Source organism: Pimephales promelas, chromosome 4 (assembly GCF_988280905.1).
Source record: "Pimephales promelas chromosome 4, fPimPro1.hap1.1, whole genome shotgun sequence".
Taxonomy (NCBI): Eukaryota; Metazoa; Chordata; class Actinopteri; order Cypriniformes; family Leuciscidae; genus Pimephales; species Pimephales promelas.
In genome coordinates, this window is record NC_142772.1 from 5,008,742 (window position 1) to 5,019,450 (window position 10,709).

At 42.7% G+C, this 10,709-nt stretch overlaps 2 protein-coding genes across 2 annotated transcripts; both read right to left on the reverse strand.

Moving 5' to 3' along the window:
* Positions 1 to 1,878: 1,878 nt before the first annotated feature.
* LOC120474281 (uncharacterized) lies at positions 1,879 to 3,868 on the reverse strand. Its single transcript, XM_089129869.1, has 2 exons — positions 2,459 to 3,868; positions 1,879 to 2,314 (listed from the first exon to the last, which is right to left on the reverse strand). The coding sequence occupies exon 1, from the start codon at positions 3,778 to 3,780 to the stop codon at positions 2,794 to 2,796; it is 987 nt and encodes a 328-aa protein (XP_088985995.1). The 5' UTR covers positions 3,781 to 3,868; the 3' UTR covers positions 1,879 to 2,314; positions 2,459 to 2,793.
* LOC120474279 (uncharacterized) lies at positions 3,791 to 10,116 on the reverse strand. Its single transcript, XM_089129759.1, has 3 exons — positions 9,962 to 10,116; positions 3,861 to 9,817; positions 3,791 to 3,807 (listed from the first exon to the last, which is right to left on the reverse strand). The coding sequence occupies exons 2-3, from the start codon at positions 8,740 to 8,742 to the stop codon at positions 3,791 to 3,793; spliced, it is 4,899 nt and encodes a 1,632-aa protein (XP_088985885.1). The 5' UTR covers positions 8,743 to 9,817; positions 9,962 to 10,116.
* Positions 10,117 to 10,709: the final 593 nt, after the last annotated feature.

A 10,709-nucleotide genomic window follows, 5' to 3' on the forward strand; every position in this document is an offset into this window, starting at 1 on the left:
TTTTCATTTGTGCCTCATCTTCTACACTTCTTTCTCCAGTGAAGTGAAATGGAGAAACCAATCTAAAATCCATCAGGATCTTCCCAAACCTGCCTACTCCACCCCCCTCTCAGGGATGTGGCGGTGTGTGTGACTGCGTATTGTGACCGTCTGGGAATTGGATGAGATTGCGTGTTTAGCAGGCCAGCTGGCTTGGCTGATATGAATTGTATCCCCCCCCCCCCACCCCCCTCTCACGCTCACAGTGAGAGGTCATGACCTTGCGTCTTGACGGACTGCATCAGCCTATTGTGGGGCACTTTAATCCATTAAGTGACAGCCAATGGCAAGGTAGAAGGGAGAGAAGAGAGCAGGAGAATGAGGGAAGACGCAATTCACAGGCTGTGAGGGAAATTGGAAATTGAAGGGAAAAGGAGGACGATTTGAATCCATTATTGATCACAGGCATAGAAAGCCTCAGGAATGTGACATGGCTGCTTTGAACCCCAAGTAGGCAACATTACAAATCATCCTAAATCTTTGCAATTACACAGATAAAATAGTGATTTAAAATCACATTCAGGACTTTAACTTTTTTACGATACATTTTGTGCTTATAATAAATGGTGCAGTGTAATGGTGCGTGTAACTCGAACATTTCTGATCAGCAGCATGGCCTTTCTTAGCAAAAACATTGCCGGCAGAATTACAGCACCAAACGGAAAATGTACTGTAAACTTCAACATTTTTGGGGAATGTTGACTTTTATGACGCAACAAAACATAATTGATGTAGCAATTATATAAAAGACGTTTGTCAGCCTTTTATACTCACAACCACACTTTTATTCAGTGGTTTGGGTTCCATTCTGTGTAGACCACCATATATAATATATTATTATATACTAGGGCTGGGTATTGAGACAAATTTCACAATTCGATTCGATTTCGATTCACAAGCTTGCAATTCGATTCGATTACGATTCGATTCGATTCAATATTGATTATTTTGGATATCAGTTACAATAAATGGCAATTTTTCTCAAGGGAATCAAATATCTTAAATGCTGTAAACTATGGTCTATATATATAGTCTAGTTGTAGCCTACTAGGCTTCATTAACCTAATATGAAGGTAATAATTAACTGTTTTGTAGTTATACAAACACTTAAATTACACTTTTATTTATTTTTATAATAAGATTATATGAAATATAAACATTTAAATGCGCTGTCATAAAAACTTGCCAAATTTATTCAAATATGCATTAAATATTGAAGAACTCTAACGAGTGTGGACTAACGAGTTGATGTGGGTTTTCTGAGGTAAATATGACGATACATGACATTGATTACAAGCTGTTTAATTGACGTCTTTCCACGGTTGAAACGCTGATTGAGCGAATCAATGTGACGTGATACGGATTTCGATAAGTTGTACTCTATCTTTTAACACACTTTCAGATGCTCATTCATGTTTATTTCGCGCTGTGACGGGTATTATTAACCCGGAAGAGAGATCAGCGCTGCTGCTTCTCTGGAGCTGCGCCAGAGCGATCTCACGCCACAGCGCCAAAACGGCAAAACGCTATTTATGTTTTTGAATTTCAAAAGAAAATGGACGTAATTTGAAAATTGAGACTTTGTTTCATATCAATAGTAACAAAGCAGGACAAAGATTAGTGCGATTTGTTGGACGTGCGCTGCCGCGATACAATGTCTCATTCAATCAAATGAAACAGGATGACTAATCGATTCTTGAGATTTAAGAATCGATATCGGTTTGTAAAAATGAGAATCGATTAATATCGAGAAATCGATATTTATTACCCAGCCGTATTATATACTATATATTATAATTTAATTAAAGAAAATACTATGTGTTGCAGCCCTTGGCTCCTTAATAAATGGCAGAGAGTCTCAAACGGGTGCAGTAATTTTTATTCGTCCAAATCAGCGTGAGCACCGTGAAAACTATAAGTAAACACAAATAGCTGATTAATGAACCTTTAGACACAAATTCGCAAACAAAATCCTCACCTCATTTACAGTACATCAAGATGCATTTTTGTACATGTACAATACAAATCAAGTGACCTTTGAAGTTATTTAAATAACAACTAAAGACAATAATTGTCTCCCTTAACATATACACTTTCATGGTACAAGATAAACAACAAAAATAATTTCCAATAACAGTCAAAATTTGACATTTTACATCCTTGAAGTCCTATTATACATAGAGCCAAATGATACACACCTTACTCCGCTCACCAAGGGTGCAAATTTTAGATTTGCTGCTTTTCGGAATTAGCCGCTAGCTTGAAGGTCTCTGAACTAAAACAGCACACACATGTGTGGAAATAAGACAAAGCAAACTTCACCAAAAACGCATGAAAATGGAAATACATGAACTACTTAATATTGTAAAGTGAAGAGCACCAGGATTTCACAATTTACACAGTTTAAGAGTCAACTTACATGTCCCTGATCTTCGGAGATGAGAGAAGTCAGGCAAGTGCAAATCGAATTATTAGTTATACAGGTTCCTGGGTGCACAGCCTCCAACCCAGTCACATGAATTACCTCACTAAGAATATACTACCTCTAGCGGCCTCCAGTGGCCACTTACACTCCCACCAAATCATGTTATGATAAATGAACTCAGCATGGAAAACAAAACAGTTACTCATACATGATTTCTAGAGTTCTATAACTGCCTAAGCATGGAGCTACAGAACAAAATAGGGAGACCTTGAATAAAATCAATAAACCAACATGTCTGATGTAAGTGTACTTGAGTGTACTACAGACTGTTAATTGTTTTCAAGGAGGAGCACCAGCTTTTGGATGGGCCTTTCAATGATTGAGGGCTTACATCGGGGGTTCTGTTTCTGTGTTACTTTCCGCTCCCCAATTTGTACCTTTACCCGACGAACTAAGCCATCTGACCCTTCTGTAGTTTCAACCACTCGCCCTAGTTGCCACTGATTCCTGGGGAGTGTATCTTCCTTTATGATGACTATGTCGTCCACTTTCAAGTTGCGTCGCCGTACATGCCACTTTTGCCTAATGGATATATTCAGGAGGTATTCCTTCTTCCACCGGCTCCAGAACTGTTCAGTTAAATATTGTACTCTGCGCCATCTTTTTGCGGCGTACATATCTTCCTTTACGAACTTTCCGGGAGGTGGCAAGGCGACTTTAGCTTTCATCAGGATCAGGTGGTTTGGAGTCAAGGGCTCTGGTGCCATAGGATCATTGATTCCTTCAACATTTAATGGGCGACTGTTTACAATGGCCATAGCTTCATAGAACAGCGTTCTAAGGGAGGCATCATCTAGTCTACCAGGACACTGAGCGATCGTAACATTCAGCACATTGCGGATGGTCCGAATTTGTCGCTCCCACACACCGCCTGTGTGACTCGCTGAAGGCGCATTGAGAATGAACTCACACTGTTTATCCGACAGAAAGGCTTCCAGTGCCTCTGTGTCACATTGCTTGAGGGCTTCCTTGAACTCATTCTTCGCCCCCACAAAGTTTGTGCCCTGGTCACAGCGGAGTTGGCAAACAGCTCCTCTAAGGCTAATAAAACACCTTAAAGCGTTAATGAAGGCGTCCGTGGACATGTCCTCAAGCATTTCAAGATGGACTGCTCGAGAAGACAGGCAAGTGAAGATGAGTCCATATCTTTTGCTCTCTTTGCGACCTCGCTTGGTGATAAATGGGCCGAAGCAATCCATACCGCAGAACATGAAGGGAGCTGAGACTTCACAGCGTTCTCTGGGGAGTTCAGACATTCGTTGCTCCTCAACTGGTCGTCTGAGCTTCCGACATTTCACACATCTATGTATTAACCTGGCGACTAGTTTACTCCCACCAATAGCCCAAAATCCATTTGATCTGAGTTCCATTAAGGTCTGGCTCCGACCCTGGTGGCAGATCTGGGCATGGTAGTGTGACAGGATAAGCTTGGTGATGTGACTGTCCTTTGGGAGAATGATGGGGTGCTTTAGTTCTTGACTGAGGGATGATCCCTTAAGTCTTCCGCCAACACGAAGAAGTCCCCCATCCAGAAAGGGGTCGAGACAAAGAAGAGGACTGGATTTTGGAATTGTCTTCCCATGAGTGCTCCCTTGCAGCGCCTTTAGCTCTTGAGGAAAGGCTTGCTGTTGGACGAGCTGAATCACCACCTCAGCAGCCCTCCTACGTTCATCGACAGTAACAGTTTCACCGTGATATTTTAGCTTAGATCCTAGTCTTTTGATTCTTGCAACCACCTTAACAAGCATAGTCCAGGTAGAAAACCGGTTCAGGCGACTTAGAATGTCGTTCCAGTCACTGACGTGAGTTGCAAACACTTGAATCGATTTAACTTCAGGATCACCTGTGAGCAGCTCGGTTGAAGGCCTAGGTGTAGGTAGCACTTCCTGTTCCCATAGAAACTTGGGCCCTGAAAACCAGCGAGTCGAAGAGATGTCTGCTGCATGAAGACCTCTAGAGGCGTGGTCAGCTGGGTTTTGTGCTGTATCTACGTAGTTCCATTGATTTGGGTCTGTAATCTCTCTTATCAATTGAACACGGTTTGCCACGAACACATGGAACCTTCGTGCCTCATTGTTGATGTAAGCCAGCACTACTTGTGAGTCTGTCCAGAAGAGTTCTTGTTCAATTTTCATCTCGAGTTCTGCCTTCAGCATAATACTCATCCTGGCTGCGGTGACTGCGGCAGAGAGTTCCAATCTTGGGATGCTCGTGATCTTCGTAGGTGCAACCCTCGCTTTGGCCATTACAAGACTGCAATGAACCTCGTCCTTGTCATTTTTGTATCTCAGATAGGAACATGAACCATATCCTGCGTTACTGGCATCTGAGAAATGGTGCAGTTCCACTCTAACAATTTTACCAAAGTTATGAGGATGGTAACATCTGGGTATGGCAACTTCCTTTAACCTCTGTAAACCATTCTTCCACTCCTCCCACCGTGAACGCAAGTTCTCAGGAATAGGATCGTCCCATCCAATACCTCTACGACATAGCTCCTGCAGGATGCACTTGCCACTCAAGGTGAAGGGAGCTACAAACCCGAGAGGGTCATACAGAGATGCGACGACTGACAATAGACCACGGCGAGTTGGGGGGTGGTCCTTTGCGTCAATGTTGAAGCTGAATGTGTCATTTTCTGATGACCACTGAATGCCCAGTATGTGTCCTTCTGGTGTTGCGTCTGGATTAAGGTTGAGAGGATCAGTGGTTACTGCCCTTTCTGAGGGTGCCACACAGGAGAGGACCTCCTTTTGATTTGAGTTAAACTTGTGCAGATGTAGACCTGCACTTTTGCACAGTTTTTGTGCTTCGACAATTAGTTCCTTAGCTTCCTTGATTGTTGGAACACTGGTTAGCCCATCGTCCACGTAGAAGTTCTTCTCCACAAATACTGAAGCTGTCGGGTGGTCAACTTTGTGTTGCTGTGCCAGATACTTGAGACCAAAATTGGCACATCCAGGGGAGGACGCAGCACCGAAAATGTGGACTGTCATTCTATACTCCTGCGGTTCTGTTTCTAACACTCCACCCTCCCACCAAAGGAACCTTAGGTAGTTGCGAACTTCTGGTGAGACGCTGAACTGGTAGAACATCCTCTCGATGTCACAGATCACAGCAACTGCTTCTCTTCTAAAGCGACAAAGGACTCCTACTAAAGAGTTAATTAGGTCGGGGCCTGTGAGTAAAGTGTCGTTTAGGGAAATCCCCCGGAACTTTGCAGAGCAATCAAACACGACTCTTAATTTGCCTGGCTTCCTGGGGTTGTACACTCCGTGATGTGGAATATACCACACAGTTTCTCCCTCCAATAATGGAGGAGCTGGCTCTGCATCACCTTTCTTGATAGTTTCTTCCATGAAGGCGGTGTAATGGTCAAAATACTGTTTGTTGGCCTTTAACTTCTTCTTTAGATGTTGCAGCCGAACAGTAGCCAGCTTCTTATTGTTAGGGAGAGCCGGCGGACAACTGCCCTTGAATGGAAGGGGAATCTCAAAATGTCCATCTCTTTTCTGCTTAATGTTATCACTAAGGAGCTGAATAAAATGAACGTCATCCTGTGAAACGTACTTGTCTTCATAGCTCCTCTCGTTGAAGTCCGATTCCAGTATTTTCAGCACATCGGTGGCCACTGGCACCTCTTTCACTGCAACACGATGCACAAAGCTCTCGTTTCCTTGTCTATCCAAGTGGGGATTGGCGGACCCTATAATGCTCCAGCCAAGCATTGTTCTTTGCGCGAAAGGTTCATTTTCACCACCTGTGATGACCTCCAAGGGAGCTAGTGCTGACGGGCAATCATAACCAATTAGCAGTCCAACCTCACAATCTTGGAGTGGATGTAACTTGTTTATAAGATGTTTCAGATGAGGCCACTGAAGCGCTGTACCTTTTGTAGGAATGTGAGACTTGTCGATTGGAATGAAGTCTCGTGTGTAGGTCTGCTGTAGTTGGATGTAAGTGTCAGAGTTAAGTCCCCGAACTTGTAGACCATATGCACTCTTGCTTGCTATGACTGTGTTGACAGCTGTCATTGTGCTGAGTTTAAGTTGAACTGGCTGAGTGTTCACATTTAGTTCGGTGACCAAATCTTCCAAGATGAACGTTGAGTCGCTCTGTGTGTCGAGTAGAGCATAAGTGAGAATTTCTTTCTGGGGCTCTGTTGTTGATGACACAAGAACTGGAACAATGCTAGAGGTGGCAGAAACGTGCTGTGTCAATGCATGGGCCATTACCTTGTGAATTTCCTTGCTTCCATGGTCTCCTGTAGCTACAGGATCATTGCTTGCAGATCCGCCAGGGTTTGTGTTTCTTTCTAGGTGCAAGCAGGTTGGATGACGTCTACCACATGTACTGCAGGTGTGTCGCCTTTTACAGTCTTTGGTTGTGTGACCCTTTCTTAAGCACCCAAAACACAGGTGGTTTTCATGGATAAAGGCCTTCTTTTCATCTGTAGTCTTTGCTGCAAAGGTTGGACACTTAACAACACCATGTGTTTCGTCTTTACAAACTAAGCAAGGTGGCCTTGGTTTCACGTTTTCCAGAGTTCCTGAGTTGGAGTTTTTCAGAGTACCTGAGGTGGAGTTTTTCATTTGAGTGCTTGTGTTGAGCACCTTGGCTCTCTTTGAAAGCCTCTCGTCCGTGCCTTTAACGTTCATCAAAAGGGGGGAGGCAATAGGGTTACAAGCTATACGAGCTTCGGTCTGCATAAACTCTGTGAAATGCACAAAACTTGGATAGTCTCCAGATCTGTCTAGCTCTTCCACAACAATACGACTCCATCTGCGCACCATCCACTCAGGCAGCTTTTTAAGGAGCTTGTGATTTTCCTCGCAATCGTTTAGAATACCCAGGCCCTTAACATGAGGAATGGCCTCAACACAACCTTGAAGGAAATCTGCAAACTCTCTTAATGCAATGGGGTCATTTGCAGCTATCTTTGGCCACTTCATGAGCTTGTCTCTGAAGGCCCTTTGGACAATAAATGGACTTCCGTACCTATCTTGCAAGACTGCCCAAGCACCTTGATATGCCTTCTCTGAATTTCGGTAGAAAAATCCTTCAACGGCTTTCCGTGCTTCACCAGCAAGATAACTCTTTAGATAGAGCATTTTTTCGCTAGCTGGGAGCGGCTTCTGGTCGATAAGAGCCATAAAGGATATCTTCCAGTCTATGAACCTCAAGGGATCACCAGTAAACGTGGTTGGTTCTGGGACAGGTAGACGGCTTAGGGTAAGTGAGCTTGCAATTGCCTGGGCTAGGCTGACCTCCTGAGCTACTGGCACCTCTGAGTGTGCAGGATGAGGCTGGAATGGCATTGCTTGTGGATTTAGTGGGGTTCTGAGTCCAGCATTGTGCCCACTATACTGAGTTTTTTGGTCAGTCTCCTCCTCAAAGCTTTCAGCACCCTCAAAATTGTTGTACGCTCTCACCCGAGCTGCTGCTACCTTCACTTCATTGTCCGCTTGTAGCTGTTGTAACCTTGTTTTTTCCTCTTCTAGCTTTAGTTTCATTTCAACCTCCTTTTGTTTGATTTCTGCTAGCATCTGTGTTTCCTTGAGTTTCCATTCACTCTCCAGTTTGTCGAGTCTTGCCTGTTGAAGGTGTATTTTTTGCATGGCTTTTGCCTGTTCTACCTTGGCGGCCAGTTCGGCTTCTGCATCTGCACGTTTGCTAGAGGACCTGGAGGTGGCGCTTGAGTGGTTGCCGGATCCTTGTGATGACTCTGAAATTACTGTTTCTGTTTTCGTATTTCCAAAGACTGACTCATACTCATCCTTATTTAGCGCCATTCTCACCCTCTCTTTCTCTAGTTGGTCATTGAAAGCCTCATCTATGTTCTCAAGTCGTTTACTGACAAGGTCACAAATCTCAGCTGTAAGGGTGTCACATGCATCCATTCTTTTGACAATATCAGGAGTAGTGGTATGGTTGCGTCGAATGGGCTCATAATTTTGATGCACTATAGCTTGTTTGGACTTAATGTTAGTTTGAATTTTATCAAGGTCCTCAGACAAGCAGAAAGCCTTCAATTTAACTCTGAATTCCTTTGCCGAATTTTTCCAAGAATCATACGCTTTGTTGAATGCCTTTTCATTCCTCTTTGCTTCCTGATCATGTAATTCTTGACCCTTTGTTGTTAAAATACGGTCACGGGAGCTTGACCTGACTTGTTGTGCTTCTGGGGTCTTGTCTATTTCCTCAGCAGGTAATGACATCTTGTAGGTCTGTTTGTACTTTAAGGCCTTAGAGTGTTTTATGTCTAGACTCCAATTTGGATGAGTGGTGACTTTAACTTATCTTTAAAACTATATATTACCACTCACATCAGACATTTACACTTTGTGGACACATCAAGGGGGTTAAACAGAAACAGCTACTGAACGTCATAAACAACAATACTGCTGATAGTCTTGTGACAGACAATTTTGCTCCTCAGATATTGTTAGTTCAGGAATTAAATCTTATCAGATAACGTTGACCTTAGCCACACTCTTAGACTTTGTACTGGTCAACCTTATGGGTCTAGCATTTAGCGTATTTTGTGTTACACATCCAAAACCCTTCTTGGAATTATTCAGAATATGGCAGTTCTTGATTTCTCTAGAGGTCCAATGTCCCATGTAATGAATTAGCTGAGCACATAGTCCTTTAAAACCCGTTGACTTTAATGTAGTGCTCCTGTTTGTGTATCTGTGATTGGATTTACCCACTTAGACAAAATCTCTCACTGCAGCTGTGGCATCCATATATTGGCGTGCAAACATCGGATGATCTTGTGTCCACTGGCTGATGAAGACGTCTGCATTGGTGGATGACTCCGCGATAAGTTTTCACTGTTGCAGCCCTTGGCTCCTTAATAAATGGCAGAGAGTCTCAAACGGGTGCAGTAATTTTTATTCGTCCAAATCAGCGTGAGCACCGTGAAAACTATAAGTAAACACAAATAGCTGATTAATGAACCTTTAGACACAAATTCGCAAACAAAATCCTCACCTCATTTACAGTACATCAAGATGCATTTTTGTACATGTACAATACAAATCAAGTGACCTTTGAAGTTATTTAAATAACAACTAAAGACAATAATTGTCTCCCTTAACATATACACTTTCATGGTACAAGATAAACAACAAAAATAATTTCCAATAACAGTCAAAATTTGACATTTTACATCCTTGAAGTCCTATTATACATAGAGCCAAATGATACACACCTTACTCCGCTCACCAAGGGTGCAAATTTTAGATTTGCTGCTTTTCGGAATTAGCCGCTAGCTTGAAGGTCTCTGAACTAAAACAGCACACACATGTGTGGAAATAAGACAAAGCAAACTTCACCAAAAACGCATGAAAATGGAAATACATGAACTACTTAATATTGTAAAGTGAAGAGCACCAGGATTTCACAATTTACACAGTTTAAGAGTCAACTTACATGTCCCTGATCTTCGGAGATGAGAGAAGTCAGGCAAGTGCAAATCGAATTATTAGTTATACAGGTTCCTGGGTGCACAGCCTCCAACCCAGTCACATGAATTACCTCACTAAGAATATACTACCTCTAGCGGCCTCCAGTGGCCACTTACACTATGTATATGGTAACGGTTTTAGATCCACAGCCCTGATATTAGACATTATGTCAGTGAGAAAATTCTGTGTGTGAGGTTGCAGTTACAGCATACCTCTGCACCGCTGCTTACACTGTGTGCTTTGACTTTTTTGTGCTTTTTATTGGGTAGAGACAATCTATTTAAAAACAGGAATACTTAACAGGGGGTTAAAGAGTAACTGACCTCTAGTGTCAGTAGGGTGACAGTATCTTAATCACTGAGAAGCCCAAAGTCATTACATCTGCATTTGGCCCATCCTCCACATTATTGATCCTGGTCCATTCCTATTACCAACCACACCTACTCAATGAGGTCTTGCATTGTGGACAAAATGAGTGAATGCTCTCTTTCTCTCCGTGTGTGTGTGTGGGGAAAGTAATAGGATAGTGAGTATGTTTTGACCTTATGGGGACATTTTTGTTGGCAATCAATCAAATCTAAATATATGCAGAATTTTTTCTGTGATGGGTAGGTTTAGGGAGAGGGTTAGAGTTAGGGGAAATACCATTTGTACAGTATAAAAATCACTACAGTATGGGTGTGGTGGTGTACATGTGGGATTTTATTGCTGTG

Bases quoted from the DNA above. Each gene is read 5' to 3' on its own strand.
- LOC120474279 (XM_089129759.1), bottom strand. From the start codon at position 8,742: ATGTCATTACCTGCTGAGGAAATAGACAAGACCCCAGAAGCACAACAA.
- LOC120474281 (XM_089129869.1), bottom strand. From the start codon at position 3,780: ATGTCTGAACTCCCCAGAGAACGCTGTGAAGTCTCAGCTCCCTTCATG.